The sequence below is a fragment of the Astatotilapia calliptera genome, chromosome 13 (genome assembly GCF_964374335.1).
Source record: "Astatotilapia calliptera chromosome 13, fAstCal68.1, whole genome shotgun sequence".
Lineage (NCBI taxonomy): Eukaryota > Metazoa > Chordata > Actinopteri > Cichliformes > Cichlidae > Astatotilapia > Astatotilapia calliptera.
In genome coordinates, this window is record NC_137434.1 from 5,532,145 (window position 1) to 5,549,497 (window position 17,353).

General features: G+C 42.6%; 1 protein-coding gene across 1 annotated transcript in view; it reads right to left on the reverse strand.

Annotated features, from left to right (window-relative positions):
- thada (THADA armadillo repeat containing) overlaps positions 1-17,353 on the reverse strand; it is a 119,448-nt gene that overhangs the window by 60,785 nt on the left and 41,310 nt on the right. Inside the window, exon 28 of the mRNA XM_026190295.2 lies at positions 10,993-11,124. Coding sequence (XP_026046080.2) covers positions 10,993-11,124 — 132 coding nt within the window. The remainder of the gene's footprint in view (positions 1-10,992; positions 11,125-17,353) is intronic.

Consider the following 17,353-nt stretch of genomic DNA (forward strand, 5'->3'; position numbering starts at 1 on the left):
TTAAGAAGCAAGGAGTGACAAATTAAACAATTTGGCTTCCTTCAATTATTCATATGGACGCGATCTAGCCAAGCAAAAACAATCCTTCTTTTACTTTACCACCAAAACTCTTTCTTTGTCCTGACTATTTTGCTGTGTGGAAAACCACTAGAATGTGTGTCAAATTAAAAAACATCCGGTATGAACCCGACAAGCATAATCATGGCTGCACGTAACTGTACATGCCTGGTTAGGCAGACAGCCAGCATAATGTAAACGTAATCATGTAAACATAATCATGTTCCCACTGCTATTTATGCTTCTGTCAGTTTTGTGTAGATCTTTGATATTACAACAGCCCGTATGAACTGAGCCATATTCAAATTGCCCACAGGCAAAAACCCAAAGACATCCAGTTAACAGTGAATGTATCAAAAAGATCTCATAACCTAAAATAATATGTGTCAAGTTTTCACCTGGACATCAAACTACACTGAAAGTTACAGAATGTAAGGTTTTCACGTTATCGGCAGATTGCAGTCAACTGACTTCTGTTTTCTTAGTCCTCCCCAATTCAACAGTATAACTCTCGCTACGGTGGCCGCTGTAGGACATATCAAAAACATCAACTTTAAACTACATCTCATAAGTCTGCAGGTGGCCAGTGTGTTTATGTTATTATTTGGACCAGATACAGACCTAACCTGGTGTTTTCCCCCGGATGATCTGATATCCTCGTGTTGGTGTTGTTCCCAGACCATCATGAAAATGTTGTTCCAGGTTCAACATTGCAAGTGACCAATCACATTGTTGTGACGTTATTCCTTTGCACGCCAAGCCATTCGTGCATTTATGAAATTCCAATGTTGCAAGGACAATATCAATTCTGCTTACTGTTTATTAAAGGGTTACGATTAGGGTTAGGGTCAGGGTCTGTTGATCGGCGGACAGAGGCGGTTTCACGCAGCTTAAGTACAGTTTTTTGTTTTACGCCGGTTTTTCCCGAAGTCGCAAAGGTATGACGTCACAACATTCTGATTGGTCACTTGCAATGTTGATCCTGGAACAACATTTAGTATGATGATCTGGGAACAACACCAACACGAGGATATCAGATCAACTGTTTTCCTCCCATCTGTGGAAGGCCTCTTTACTCTTGAAGAGGCTGTAAAACTTTGTGAAAGGTGTCCAATGTGGGCCAGTCATTTAGAGAAGCCCACTTCTGACTGATAACAGCGATGCTGAGGTGAGTTGGTGAAGATATCCTGAACCTTTCTGTGGGTAAGCAGCACTGCTGTTCCTTCCTGTCGTGTTCGGGTCAAATCTGACTGATTTACAACTTAAAACACTCATAAATACTGTTTTGGTTTTTACATCTGATGGCCTCGAGGCCTTATGACATCCTCCACACTATGCAGGTGAACATATGAAAGTGATGATCACCTCTTTCATTGAATGTTGAGTATTTTAATCAACCTTGTTACATATGTGGTGTTCCCGGTCAAGGGTGACCACCATAGGAGATGAGTGGGAATCCACTAAAACCCCCCCTCCCATTGACTGAATGACCCCCTGAAAGACCCACTTTACTACCTACTGATTGACCCACTGCACTGAATTTGGTGGTGAAAAATGTTTGTTATGCTAATTTAAGAGCTGTTAAAACAGGCCGGGAAGACTAAAGTAAGGGGGGGTGTACACAGAACTGGAGGGTTAAAGCTGATGTTATTAGCCTGTGTTCATCTGTGTAGATCTAAGATTACTAGACTCTGACGCTTAGTGAATAAACTCTCATACAATGTGAAAATGCAATCAAACTATTTATCGGAGAGAAATTGTGAGTGTTTTAATGTTTTTAGGTCACTTAAACCAAACGTTAGTCGGAACGGTCTCGTGTCTAATCTGCTGACATTAAGTACTTCTGACAATATCAGGAATAAACAAGTATCTTGTTGCACTATTTCTTGTGTTAGAGCTCTGACTTCGGTTCAGAAGACTTGAGGCTTGAGGTGATGAAGAAGAGGATGATGTTTTAGAAAGATGCCAGTCACACTGTCCCTTTCCTTCAAATTATTATTATTTGGTGAAGGAGACCCCTCTCAGTTAATAAAACACAGGTATGACCCTTCATGTCTTAAGTTTGAAGGTTCAGGCATGAATTTCAGTGCTCTACACAGCACGCAAACTCCTACATGTTCTCTTTTGCACGGCTTTTGGCATACCATCTTGTATCTTCTAATTCTACAGTGCTAGTTTTCAGCAGTTTCATAAACTCCTTGCCGCTACTAGTTGGCCTGATTAGCACACAGGGTACAGCTTCAGTTTACATTATGAAATGTAATCCTGTAATGTGTCAGTAAACTATTTCCTTTTCATGTCAGGCATAGTTCAGATACTGATGGCAAGTTTGTTCTTCTCTAGGCATTTGTTCACCATTCGTCATCGTGGGGAAATGCACTGCATTGTATTAAAAAAACAAAAACAAAAAGAAACTGATAGCAGTCCCTTTTGAAGTCAGTTTATAGGCATTTCTGTGCCCTTTCTAAAGAAATGAGATGTGAGACAGTGCGGGCCAAAAAGGAAAGGAAAGGAGTGGTGCAGGCAGGGTGAGCAGAAATGCCTGGGCTGGATATCACGGGATATAAATCACTACCACAACACTCTGAGGGCTTACAGTTAAGATGGAGAGACAGAGAAAAGGAGAGGCGCTCCAAGGAGATAAGACAAACTGTTTTAAAGACACTGCGGATAGGAATGAAGCCATTAATTATTATAACAAATGTCCGCTTCTCGTCATCCTCCCCCATTTTCTCGTCATCATCATTATTCACTCCGTCATTACGCATGCAGGTGTGACGCTTGCAGAGGGCCCGGCATCGAGGGAATGTTACAAATCTAGTGAGGATGAGGTGGGAGGTTATGAAGATTTAAAAAAATAATAATTTGCTATGCGGTGTAAAGGAGTTATACCACAGTATTTGAGTATGGTGCTCTGGCCTGTCAACAGGTGAAGCTAAGCAACATTTAATCCTTGGAGGTGACGGGTCAGGTCTTATGGAGACGGGGAGCACGCGGTGGGCGACGGCCATCGGCCTCATCAGACACGTCCTGAACACGCCTGGGGTAGATGGGTTGGGGGATGGAAAGGGGGTATCGCAGAGAAACATGGCTGGAGCCAAAGAAGTTGTGGCTGGGCTATATTTAACATCTCCAACATGTGGGCTTCATTTGGCTAGATGTGTGTGCTGCATACCTTCTCTGACAGTGCCAGACTCAGCCGAAAGCCCTTTTATTTTCACCCACAAGAGATGGAACTCTAAAGGCATAACTACGAGATTTCACTGAGGTTCAGATTTTTTATTTTTTTAAGAACGTATGCATTCAACGAAGGCAAAGTCACACATTTACAGGTGCAAGTGGTAACGGCTCCAGTTTATGACCCAGTCAGCTTCTGATCACACTTCACTTTCCATTTTCTATGTGTGTCACTAAATATGGAATGAAATGAATTATTCAACAGGTTATTATCAGATGCGAGTTAGATGGCTACCTAGAGCTGGGCGATAGAACGATAACATATGTATTGCAAAATAACTTTTTCTCGATAGAAAAATTAAACTATTGCGATAGGCCTCACCGCTAAAAAAAAAAAAAAGAAAAAAAAAAGAACAGCCAATCCAAATTAAGTAGTGCAGAGCCAAACCAATCACAGCTGCAGCGTCACGTCACGTGACTTGTTACGTACAGCACAAGTGCCAAGCCGCACATGTGTATTTGTTTTGGAAAGCAGCCAGCCGCCGTGCCGCCCGGGTATTGGAGGAAATGAGTGCGCCGACTAGAGAAAAATCAACCGAGAGCGTAACCGAAGGTTACCGAAGATAAAACAGATGATGGTTCCAACGCCGGAGAGATTGTCAAACGGAAGAGCCATAGAAGTTCCGTAGTGTGAAGGTATTTCGGGCTATTTCAAGTCAAACAGAGTAGCGCGCACTGTAAATTGTGTCGAAAGCAAGTCTGGAAATACAATAAACCGGTGCATGCTCAGTCTCTGACTGGAAGCGCTAATTCGTCATTCGGCTTTTGTCAGACTAAAGTAACTGTTAAAACTGTTTGAAAAGCTCAGCTATACAACAAGGAGAGATTGAGAATTTCCTTTTAGTTCTCAGTTTATTTGATATTGACAAAAGTTAGTCAATTTTGTCTGCTCTTCAGTAAAACAAACTAAGATTTATTTTTAGAATTAATAATTTCTAAGTGGAATTGACAATTTAGTCTGTTTTGTTTGTTCTATTTTGAAACTTAAACGCTTTAGCGGCTGCCTTTTGTGTAGTTTGCAATATTTGCCTTTATTTTTCTGAAAAAGTCTCATGTTCCTTAAGTACATCTCCCCTGTTGAACTTCATCCATCCATCCATTCGCTTCCACTTATCCTTTTCAGGGTCGCGGGGGGCGCTGGAGCCTATCCCAGCTGTCATAGACAGGGTACACCCTGGACAGGTCGCCAGTCTGTCGCAGGGCCAACACACAGGGACAGACAACCATTCGCACTCACATTCACTCACACATTCACACCTAGTGGCAATTTGGATTATCCAATTAACCTATCCCCACAAGCTGCATGTCTTTGGACGGTGGGAGGAAGCCGGAGTACCCAGAGAGAACCCACGCAAACACGGGGAGAACATGCAAACTCCACACAGAAAGACCCCGCCTGATGGTGGAATTAAACTCAGGACCTTCTTGCTGTGCGGCAACAGTGCTAACCACCGTGCCGCACCTGTTGAACTTATTATGGGAAATAAATACTTAAATAAAAACAAGCTGCTGATTATTTCACATTTTACTTGTGAGCAACGGCACATTTAAATCTTACAAATATAGTTATTTGGCTTATATCGTGACATATATCGCCCCAATAAAGGGCGATCGTGGCTCAAGAGTTGGGAGTTCGCCTTGTAATCGGAAGGTTGCCGGTTCGAGCCCCAGCTTGGACAGTCTCGGTCGTTGTGTCCTTGGGCAAGACACTTCACCCGTTGCCTACTGGTGGTGGTCAGAGGGCCCGGTGGCGCCAGTGTCCGGCAGCCTCGCCTCTGTCAGTGCGCCCCAGGGTGGCTGTGGCTACAATGTAGCTTGCCATCACCAGTGTGTGAATGTGTGTGTGAATGGGTGGATGACTGGATATGTAAAGCGCTTTGGGGTCCTTAGGGACTAGTAAAGGGCTATATAAATACAGGCCATTTACCATTTTACCATATATCGTTATCGCCTGAAATAAAAAAAAAAAACATATCGTGATATGAAAAAATCTCATATCGCCCAGCTCTATGGCTACCCCATACCTGCATACCACCATCACCCAGGACCTGAAGTGGGAGCCCACCATCACCTCCGTCATTAAGAAAGCCCAGCAGAGGATGTACTTCCTGAGGCAGCTGAAGAAATTCAACCTGCCAACACGGACGATGATGCAGTTCTACACCGCAATCATCGAGTCCATCCTCACCTCCTCCATCACCGTGTGGTACGCTGGAGCCACTATCAGGGACAAACAGAGACTGCAGCGTGTTGTGCGCTCTGCTGAGAAGGTGATTGGCTGTAGACTCCCATCTCTACACCTCCAGGACACTGCGGCGTGCAGCTCGGATCTCAGCTGACCCTTCTCACCCTGGACACAGTCTGTTTGACCTGCTCCCCTCAGGCAGGAGGCTCCGGTCCATTCACACCAGAACCTCTCGCCATAAGAACAGTTTCTTCCCCTCTGCTGTTGGACACATGAACAATAACCGTACGACTATTCCCACCACTAACACATGACCCTACGCTGTGTTCACTGCATCATTCCATGTTTGGCACTGATCACCACCTGCACTCATGTATATATCATGTATATATCTATCTATCTACTTAGCACTTTTAATTCTTATTCTTATTTTTATTTTCATGTCTATTTAAGCTTAATTTATAACAGTATGTCTGCACTGAAGCACCGCAGCAATTTCCTAATGTTGTAAACCCGCTCAACATTTGGCAATAAAACCCTTTCTGATTCTGATGTAGTTCTGCTGGAGGTTTCTTCCTGTTAAAAGGGGGTTTTTCTTTCCCACTCTCGCCAAGCAATTGCTGAAATTACTGTATGGCCTTTACCTTACAGTATAAATCGGCTTAAGGCAACTGTGGTTGTGATCTGCCTATAAAAACAAAAATGAAGTGTTTTGCAACATACGACTGAAGACGTGGATCAGACTAGAAACAGTTACAGAACCAGCCCTTAAGTGTGCAGTCAGACAGAGTGTACAGATGGAGGAAAAACCAAATGCGATCAAGACCAGATTACCAATACAGGTGAAATAGTCTTGGAGGTCTCTAAAGATCCTGAGGCAACACGTCAGCGCCTAAAGAGCTGCTGGTAAAAACTTCAAACTGGAAAAAAGAAAGTTAGACTATTTTTGTAGTCATATCTGAATCCAGACATTGTTTAAACATTCTGACACATATCCGTAGTCCAATAACAATTGTCTCTGTAATAAAGGGTACAATGCCAGCAGGAAATGCTACAACTTAAAAGCACTGTTTAATGGAGCCAACTTGTCAAACTGAAAACAACATGATTTTTTAAAAAGGCTAAATATTTGGGGCACTAGCAGCTTTGCATTTCCTGTTCTTTGACTTTGCTATGTCTTATAACCTTGAGCTACACTATTATGTACAAACACATACCTTATTAGCATTACTCATACAACAGGGTTGAACTTGACTGTTTTAGAGGGCAGAGGTTTCACCCTCACACACTAGAGTTTCGTGCAATAAGTACTAATCCTGAAAGATCATTGGGAAGCAGAATGACTGCGCTAACCTGGCAAAGGACCAGTAGCAATAGTTGCCCCAAATCTCCACCTTTAAACATAACAAAGGTTGGATGAAGGAAAACACAAAACAGTCATAACTCCCCTTGAGGTGCAGAGGAACGTGAACATCTAAACAAAATTCTCATGCCAGTTCCTTCAAACAGTTGATGAGAATTTTGCACGCAAACACCAAATGTCACCCTCACCGTGGCACTGAAGACACTGAGGTCAATGCAAAGGGAGTCAGACTACTCCTCTGGGGAGGCACAGATGTTAGCATGAAACTTGAATTCCTTTCAAACTTTGAGTCTGGGCCAAACAAACTAAAAGAGCTGCTCAACACCAGAATATATTATACAGTAAACCGCAAACAATACGGCTCTACCGTTTCACTAAAAATGTGACAGATGTTTATCCAATCTACTTGAAAATTGGAGGTTAGTTTGAGGTATTTGGATGAGTGGTTCTTATATTCCAGTTAACAAGTCTGTAGGGTGAGGGGCACTAGCTTTGTGAAAACACTGACTCATTTTAAATCTCATTCCCCAAAATCTAACCCTAAGCTTAAGCATCGCAACTAAACTAAACATTAAAAAAAAAGATAGACGTAGCCATGGAGACAAAGACACCCGCCTGCCAAAAAAAAGGCCACTGCACTAACAATAAAGCCAAATCCCACAACTACTGTACTCACAAAGCATGCTACAATACCAGTTTTATGTCTCCTCACTATGCCAGCCACTAGAGCAGGGCGATATGACCAAAAATATTTATCACGATATACATTTGAAAATTTGCAATAACGATATAACTGACGATATAATTGACACTAGACAAAATACTTTACAACTCCACAACTTTATTAGTGCAAAAAAATAAAAAACAACCCATCAATGTATTTTCACTTAAACAAGCAGCTGTTTTTATGTGCATTAAAGTTACATAAAATTTAACAGTGCAAAATTTCTTGCTGACAGTTTAACCAAAAGGCATTTCCAGTGGAAACTGGCCGACATATCCTCAGCATAACCATGTATAATATCCACAAAACTTAAAGAGGTTATACACACACAATACGGTAATATTATGTTGAAGCACAGTACGTATCACTCCGCGAGGCTCCTGCCTACGATAGCCGTAATGCTCCGACAATCCATCAAGCATTGCGGCTTCGTAGCTCAGCAAAGTCGTACTAAAACATTTGACAGATTTTCAAATGCCGTATACATAAAATCGTTTTGAGGTCAGTAAACACAACCAGAACTCATACATAAGGCACACGGGATTATAAGGGGCGCTGTCGATATTCAGAAAAATCAAAGGATTGATTTTAAGTGTGCCGTATTTTGCAAGAAAAACACGGTAATAACGACGGCCCGCTAGCATGCTCTACCAAAAATAGTGCTTTGTTGTGTATCTGACGGTCGAAAGCTAAACCAGTTCCACACTGAAGTTGCAGCATTTTTACAAACCACTTCTGCTTCATCCGTTTCATTCAACGATCGCTTTCGCCCTCATTCTCCATCGCCGCCGCCATGCTTTTTCCGCCATGTGCGTATGAAAACAAAGGCACCGCGCATGCGCGTTTTACCCAAATTCTATCACGATATTTCATTTTCTTGTCGTTGCCCAACATTATACCGGTATTACAGTGAACGGTATGATATGGCCCAGCCCTACCAGCCCCTACCAACACACATACAGCACCCACATGCAAGCACTATTATCTAAACCATCAGTAGTGCATTCCAACCTCAAGGTCAAAGCTTAACTCCCTATATCCTCCCAAACACGCGCGCACATCCACACACACAAAGTCGGACGCACAAGCTATCCAGCTGTAAAAATACTGCATCAATCATCTGGCTGGACAATTTACACATCAGATAAACTATTCAGAATAGCTATAGTGACAGAATAGCTTAAAGAAATGTAATGAGAAGGCTCTGCCTTGCACACATAACACAATAGTGATTTCCGTACAAAGTGAAAAAGCCTTCACACCCACCTTTTCTTTGCCACAAAGCATCACCAGCTGTGTGCTTGCATTCCAGAAAACATGAGCTTCAGTCTCCACCACCTTAGTTGTGCTGCTTTTATTTTATACACCTTATCAAGGTGCTGTTGAAGGGTGTAGGCGTGTTAAATGCTGAGATCAGGTATTATTTTCTTGGGATGCCAAATCTTGTGGACACACAAGGTTGAAGCTTACAGTTCTTATTTGCAGGTGCAGCATAAGAACATCTTCCAATAATATTTGTACATTCCTCTAATGGAGAAATGTAACAAAATGAAGTTGTGACTAAAGTTTCCCACTCGCCTGAGAGGTTCACTCTCCAGTAAACAGCGAGTGGATTCAGACGAGCTGCAACGCGACACACACATGCGCTGCTCGCTGCAGGAACAGCTCACAGTAGATGGGTGTTTTGTCTTAGTGTGGAAAGACACAAAATCCTACAGACGAACACAAATCAATCTCTCTTGTAGCCATGGCGAAACCTTAGATTATATCACAGCGATTGTACCAGTACTGAAAAACGACAATGAATTGATGACAGCACATCCATATCAAAGATGCAGAAACACCTGCGCAAACAACACAAATGAAAGAAGCCTCGCACACACACAAACACACAAAATATTTAGACCTTTGCTGATTGTGAATTGTTCTATAGTTAGAAAGAAAAGTTCAGATAAACTTAGTTTGAGAGGTTTATCACAGCTGAGTGAGCAGGTGTGGGACTCTCTTGGGTTGGACAGAATTCCTTTGGTTACATTTTTTCCTTTCAGACTTTACATAAGCAGGCAAAGAGACTGGAAAAGGCAGGGTGGGATAAATGCTCATTCAAGTCCACTGTTATGAGTGGAGGGATGAATAGTGACAGGAAACAAGGAAACATCACAACGCAGGGACGATAGTCATGAAATAAAAGTCATGTGTGTGCCAATCCAGCACGGCCAAAGTTTCTAATAATGAAAGGTCAGCGTATGAACAAATATTTCCTCTGAGGCAAAAGCACAGCCTTCCCTAAAGCCTGTGCTTTTCTCTGTTAATGGCATAACTGATATCCGGAATTTTTCAATGTCAAAAACAGCTCTGACTGATTCACCAACCGACAATCGTCAGTCCAATAATCAACGATGGGCGATATATTCGTGCATGCGCAGGATGACCGGAGCAATGTAATCATGCACAGACTGATTTGCGCATTTACAACACAGAAGAAGTCCAAACATGGACGAACTAATCCCCTAATTAATTGTTCATTGCGTTAGTCGTCATGATGGCATGTTAACGCTGACAGCACTAAAAAAATATAAAGTCGCCAATTTGGGATTTCTTTGGCTTTAAACCAGATGAAAGAGGGAGACCTAAGGAAGTGTGCAGACGTATGGTGCGAGCAAAGTACTCAAACACGACTAACTTGCATGAGCATGCACGTGTCCACCTGACACTGGCTGAGTATCCTAGACTATCACCAGCTTCTGCAGCTCCATCAACAAGCATTTGGGCGCACTCTGAGGACGGTGCATGTGCTTGCAGATGAACGAGGGTGCTGTTAAAACAGCGCTACTATTTTTTTTTCCTTCTGTTGACTGCTTCTATTAGCTCCATCGTTATTAGCAAACTTACTCATGGGCAAATAAATAAATAAATAAATCACCGTTGTAAAAATGATCGACGATAGCTGATATATTCATCCAATCGCCCAACATTGAGTGCATACATAAAAACATCATTAGAACATCGCTGAACTGACTACCACATCAAAAGAAGAAGATGAATAGAGCGGATGAATCTCCATGTCTCAGTCAGAATGCTTGGTGTGGGTTAAAACATCCTCCACTTCACAGAAAGCAGCCACAGTCCTGACCACCCGTGTCACATGTTCATTGTATGTAAGACGACAGGAGAGAGAAATCCACTGGAGTGTATCAAACCAGCAGAAAACATATTTGGGTCTGGATGCGTTTTGCTTCCCTGGAGACACTGCTAAGTCCCCTGCTTTGCATCTTTGTGGTTTGTGCAAACCTGTAGAGTCCATGCAGCTGAACTGCGCTGTTTGTGAAACTAACCCACATTTGTAGAAAATCATCAGTAATGGTCTCGGTTGTTGTGACTCCACTGTTTCCACTGTACCTGTGCATGCATGCGTAGATCACCTACCTCATGATGAAGGGCATGAAAGGTGCGAGCCCCAAAGGAGAAGAGGATCCATCCATGGGAGAAGGGTAGAGCCGACTGAGAACCAGCAGCAGCAAGAAGAGACTGGGGTGCAGCTTCACCTGACCGCTGTCACTGAACATGTACACAAACACAAAGACGCACACAATTAACGTTATCTAGAAAGTAAAAGTCATAAATCATCAATGGTAAAGCCGTTAAATGAATGGATACTTCAAGGCGACACTCCTGCCGTCGCTGTAATGGCAGAGAACCGATAAACTGAACGCTGTTTTGGATAATCTTCTTCTGACATGATCATGAGGGACTCTGTACACATAAAAGAAGTTGTTAGCAAAGGAAAGGGCCTGAAACGTGGGCTCTAGGACTAACCTTCACCTCTCCAGTGAAGGGTTGTTAACAGCCCATAGATAAATGTGGGGCTTATGCTAACATGCAGTCAAACTCCATGAAGTTGAACTTCAGGAGTCTCTATGGCAGAACTGCACAGTAATTATTTCTTCACTTTCTTGCCCTTTGCTAAGAGTTCATAGTTAAATGAGAATATCCTCTTGTCTATCAGCTAGTGATGTGCAGATCGATCCTGAAATATCGATTCCTCCGATACCAGTCATTTATGTTCTCGAATCGATTCTCACATTACAATATCGATATTTTAGTAATTTAGAGTAAATTTGTAGTTTATCATTAACTACAAATGATAAACTACATTTCATGTGCGAAATACGTCTGTATAAATGTCTGATGGCTGAGCGTAATTGTGTGGATGTATTTTACCTCCACAAACAGCTGAGACGTGGTTTGCAATACATGTGGCAAAAAAGTGAGGTGTTGTGGCCGTACTAGGGAGACATTCAAAAGGGCTGTTGGGGGGGATAAATACATTTTACAGTGTTTATTTATAGGATAAAATACGTTAAATGTCACCGTTATTATTGGCCGGCCCGGAAACAGCGGGGGTGTCCAAATTCAGAGGCTGCTTCCACCTGAGGACCCGGCCTTCGCGGTCTAAAGAAAGCCGGGTAGTACGTCACAGGCTCCCTCGGTGGAGAGAAACTCTGCCGTCTGCTCCTTGCTGTCTAGATATAACAGGGCGCTGGCGTAGACTCTTCTGTTTAATCATTTTCTGTTTGACGTTTATTCAGCTGTGTGAAAACCCCGGAGGAACCCTCCCGAGGGATTAATAAAGTTTAATTTAATCTAATCTAATAACTTTAATCTCAGCCAAACCGATTTACCCACGAACAAATAAAACACTGAAAAAGCCAAACAATAACATTTTTAAGTTATCAAAGTGACTTATATATCCTGTTTAACCCGAGTAGCGAAAGACCGCGGGGGTTTGAAGACGATGTGTCGGTCGGCTCAGATATTTGAAGTTTACACATTCTCACCTGAAAATATGTTAAAAGTTTCTTTTGCGACCCAGAAAGAGAAATAAGAGTAATATTAAAACTAAGTCGCTGCCGTCATTGCTGGAATTGGCTGGGCCACGCTATGAATTCTGCGATACGGTTTTTCAATTTTGTTGTCCGGGTGGAAAATCGGGGGAAATTCAGGAGAATGGTGGCTCCGGGAGATTTTCGGGACGGGCACTGAAATTCGGTATTGTCCCGGAAAAATCTGGAGGGTTGACATGTATGGTTGTGGATACACCACTAACCTTGTCAAACACCTCAGAGTAAATCATATCACAGAATATGACGAGCGTATGTTGAGACGAACTGAAGAGGAGGAGAGGGACAGGTGCTGCTAGGGCGAGACAGACGTCTCTCACGGAGTCCTTTAGTGCTGAAGGCAGGCAAGGTGTTCAAATAGGCAGAACTTCAGATTTTTTATTTCTATATGATGAACCCTGCATTATTAAGTAATAAGAACAAGTAATCTGATGCCCTGTAATCATTATGATGCTATAATTTGAGATACAATAAATAAAATAAGTTTTTGTACAAAGTAACTGTATCGGATCAGTATCGTCGATACCACCCTGAATATTACTTGGTATCAGATCGGAAAGGAAATCAGTGGTATCGCACATCACTACTATCGGCTGACTATGAAGCTAAAGCAGCAGACGATTAGCTAAGCTTAGCACAGAAAGACCGAGCTAATGAACAGCACTTGTTAGCACAGCACTAGCAGTTAAAACGTTAAAATCGGTGTAGTGTTCACGTGACAGGAACTCGAGGAAAAGCGCTTTTTAGCTCCTGGAATTCATCTATAGTGGTGAGAAATAAACAGTCTGATGTGGCGCTCACTGCAACAGGATCAAACAGTGAAAAGTCACCTGAAAAGCACAGATAACCAAAGTTACCGTGCAAAATTTAACTGGCCTAAATTCCTCTTGCTTTTTAATAGACTCTGCATGTCTAAAACCACCCACGCTCTCAAACAGTCATGTCCTCATCAGTCCTTGAACCGAGCTTTTCACCTCCCTCTTCTCCTCCATCCAAGTCTCTTCACTGCCAGCTGAGTCAGAATGGAAAAGTGTCTCTCTGCCAGCGGTTTCACAGTTTCACTCTGACACACTCGCAGGGAAGGAAGCAGGGAGGAAAATAGAGACGGGGAAAGAAACAAGGACTCAAAGAGCAAAATAAAATGAACCTTATGTAGTGTCAACAACAAAGTGCAGCCCCGCTTTGCCTTCACGAGCTTTAGTTTTTCCTGTCTTGAATATAGAAACATGAGGAGGAAACAGTGTTTCAGCTTGACGCTGAACTTTGTGAAGGTCTGCTAATGTGACTGTATCAGGAGAGCAGTACATCCTTTGGGCCCTGTCATTAGTCATGAGGATCTCAGAACGGAGACCTTCCCTCTCGCTCCTTCCCCGAGAAAACATCGTATGCTTTTCATTACTTCGTTAAACAAAACACTCACAGAGAACCGTCCACTGGGACTGCCGCAGATCGGCAAGATGGGAAATGTAATAGCGGCCCAATTAGTAACTGGTCTAATGTGTTTAATGTCACAATTCAGTCAAGCACAGCGGGACAGGATGTGATGTCACAGAAACAAGGGACTGGGCTGGTGGTGGAGAGGGGGGCATACAAGGCCTTGTTGGGATGCAGCTGAAGGCAGAAACATTTGACAGGATAAAAAAGCGACTCTGTGGCATTTAATGCTGTCAGATCCTTCTGTGAATGTTTGCTTTCTCTAACCCAAACTCCTCAATCATCTTCAACGGCCGGGTGTTTGATGAAACAGCCTATTTTTATTTTGTCTCGTTTAGAAAGAGAGTGGAAACAGAGCGCTGACCTTAAGTATATGAATTCTTCATTTAGAAAGGAGTGAAGGGGACACAGTAGCAAAGAGACACCAAAGAAGCTCTAAAGTAAAGTCAAGCTGCAGCTTACGATTTATTCCACTGGTAGACAAATAAATCATCCACTGTGTTTAGAAAATGACTTGGAATATGATCCGAAAACTGTTTTCTTTGGACGTGCAGGCAGAGGCAGATAAGATGAAGCGCTGCTACAAATCAGAGCGGACTAAAAATGCGGGCGGTGACCTGAAATACTTTTGCAGATAAATCTGCTTTGCTACGCAGAGATAATAAAATTTGAAATCTGAAACAACAAGTCGTCTCGGAGCATATATGAGAGCATGCTTAGGCCCCTCCGAGATAGTTTTTTCAAAATTAAATTTAGAGTGAGTGCATATACAAGCAGACACTGTGTGACAGGAGGACTATAGGAAGTACTATAGGAGGTAAAACAGAGGATACCAGAAACAAATGCTACGCAAAATGTACTCACAGGTCATTCAAAACCCTTCATTTAATAATCAGGAATCAAAATAAGAAAGGCACTGGCAGAACACATAAATAAATAAATCTGATTCTTTTGGTCTGGACAGTTTTCTTCCCCCGTGGCGTGTGATGAAGCTGATTTTTAGTTGTTGTTTTTTTACCTTGCTTCCTTTCATTTAAGGAATGAAAGTGAAAGCCATAATAAATAATAACTATTAAATAAGTCAAGAAACGTGCTCACCTGAAGCCCCGGTCACACAAACATCGAGACCCCGCTAAACGACTGAAATTTACATTTTCATTTGCTAGGTAGCTGGTGGTTGCTTGGTGTCAACGAATCTGCATTTCTTCCCCAACAACCGGTGGTTGCCAAGAAGTTGCCAACTGGTCTCTAGGCCTGTGTGAATCTGATATATAACCTGTGACTCTGAGCAGAGATTCGGTTTGCAGACATTGAAGGAAGGAGAAGCCTTAAAGAACAGCAATTGTTTTTTTGTCCCATCACATATACACTGTGATAATACTGGATGCCAACATTAAGCATGAACAGAGTTTAAAAAAAGAAAACAAAACAAGGTTAGCATATATGTGCAAGTAATGTGTTAGCAAAAAGCCGTGGTTTCAGGGATTTTAATCTATTCTCGGATCTTTAAGTGAAGGGATATCTGAGGCTGACAGTGGGTGGATAAGAACTGTGAATCTTTCTCATCTAGAAAATGTCTATCACAGTCTGATTACCTAAGGACCAGACACTCCTGCACCATGAAGGACCCACTGCAGCAGGATAAGGTCTCAGAGTGGATCTGAGACAGTCAGGGTATCACAGTCAGGGTTCGCCTTGTAATCGGAAGGTTGACGGTTCGAGCCCCGGCTTGGACAGTCTCAGTCGTTGTGTCCTTGGGCAAGACGCTTCACCTGTTGCCTACTGGTGGTGGTCAGAGGGCCCGGTGGCGCCAGTGTCCGGCAGCCTCGCCTCTGTCAGTGCGCCCCAGGGTGGCTGTGGCTACAATGTAGCTTGCCATCACCAGTGTGTGAATGTGTGCGTGAATGGGTGGATGACAGGTTGTGTAAAGCGCTTTGGGGTCCTTAGGGACTAGAAAAGTGCTATACAAATACAGGCCCTTTACCATTACATGGAGTCTGTGCGACTTTCTGAAGCAGTCTACTAGGGCCCACTCGGGTCTCAGTGACGCAGGTTTCGTCATCAGTGGGTCTGTGTGGAGCTCCATGTGCCTGCCTGGTTTTTGTGACTGCGTGGACTCATCCACTTAGAATACCTATTGCAATGCGCCCACTATGCATGCTCTCCAGGTGCCGGACTTTAAGTGGAAGTCTGAAATCTAACAGGAATGACTGCTGGGCCGTTGGGTTTCCAGCTCTCCACTTAACGTTCACCGCCGCGTCTCCAAACTCTTTCACGTGTATCACAGGTGCTCGTTGTGAACCTGCTGCTATCTGTGAACAGGATGGTGTGCAAGTGGTTCATCTGCCACTTTTGGCGTTCTTGGGCAAAGGACCTAATGTGATGCTCATGGAGTTCGTTTCTTACTGTTTGACTGGATAAATGTACATGAGCAGCTCTCTGGTGGTTACTTTGTAAATACATGAAATGGATTCACAATGTTTTGTGCTTTCTAACTCAACACATCCATATCCCTGAAGTTCATCTGACTTTGTTTGATACCATGATGAGTATCTTTATCTTCATTTAAGGATAGTATATATAAAATATATGGATATACAGTGTAACGTGTTGCCAAAAAAACAAAAAAGGAGAATGATGGCAGAAAGATGGTGCTTTAAACAATATTTCTATAACAATAAAATAAAAACAGTTTAAACTCATGGTGGGAGTCATTTTTAAGAGGTAAGAATCAGAGTGTAGGGGGTTGATTATACAGAGATCACTGTTCAGCTGTGCAGGCAGTGATAACAGGTCATCTCTCACAGTAACCAGCTGCTGTCAGGGAAACACCCTGTACACTAGCTGCCCAGCATCAAACACTTGGTGACTCTAATAAGGCTTGAATGCCTGTAGAGAGCATGCCATGTGCTGGTCCATCTGCATTGCTTTGCTATCAACAAGTGAAACTGAGCTTTTGGAGCTAATAAAGCTCATAAAGTAATGAAAAGCGCCTTTTATCAGGAGTAAAGACTTCAGAATTTTTTGAATCCATACAGCTATGAAAACTGTTTAATAGTCACTACAGTGAGTATTAAAAGAAGATAATCAGAGTCAGCTTTGCAGGTTTAAATACTGCCACCAAGAATTTTATTTAAAAACTATGATTACAAAGCTCATCAAGGCTGAAACATGCCAACATCAGCAAGACTTGTCTGCATGCAACAACAATGCTTACTGCAGGAAGAAGCACATACTCTGCTTGTCCAGTGTTTTCCATGTCAGCTTGTGTACTACACATCTCGCAGCTTTAGTAATAAGAGGGATTTCTGCAGGAAGGGCGGATTACATAATCCACAAATATACAGCCTTACACAGGTCCAGATCCTGCTTCTATAATCTTTCCTATATCGTTGGCCTATTTTGGAAACACACTCTTTCACGTCTGTTTAAAAAAACCACTAACAGCAGCC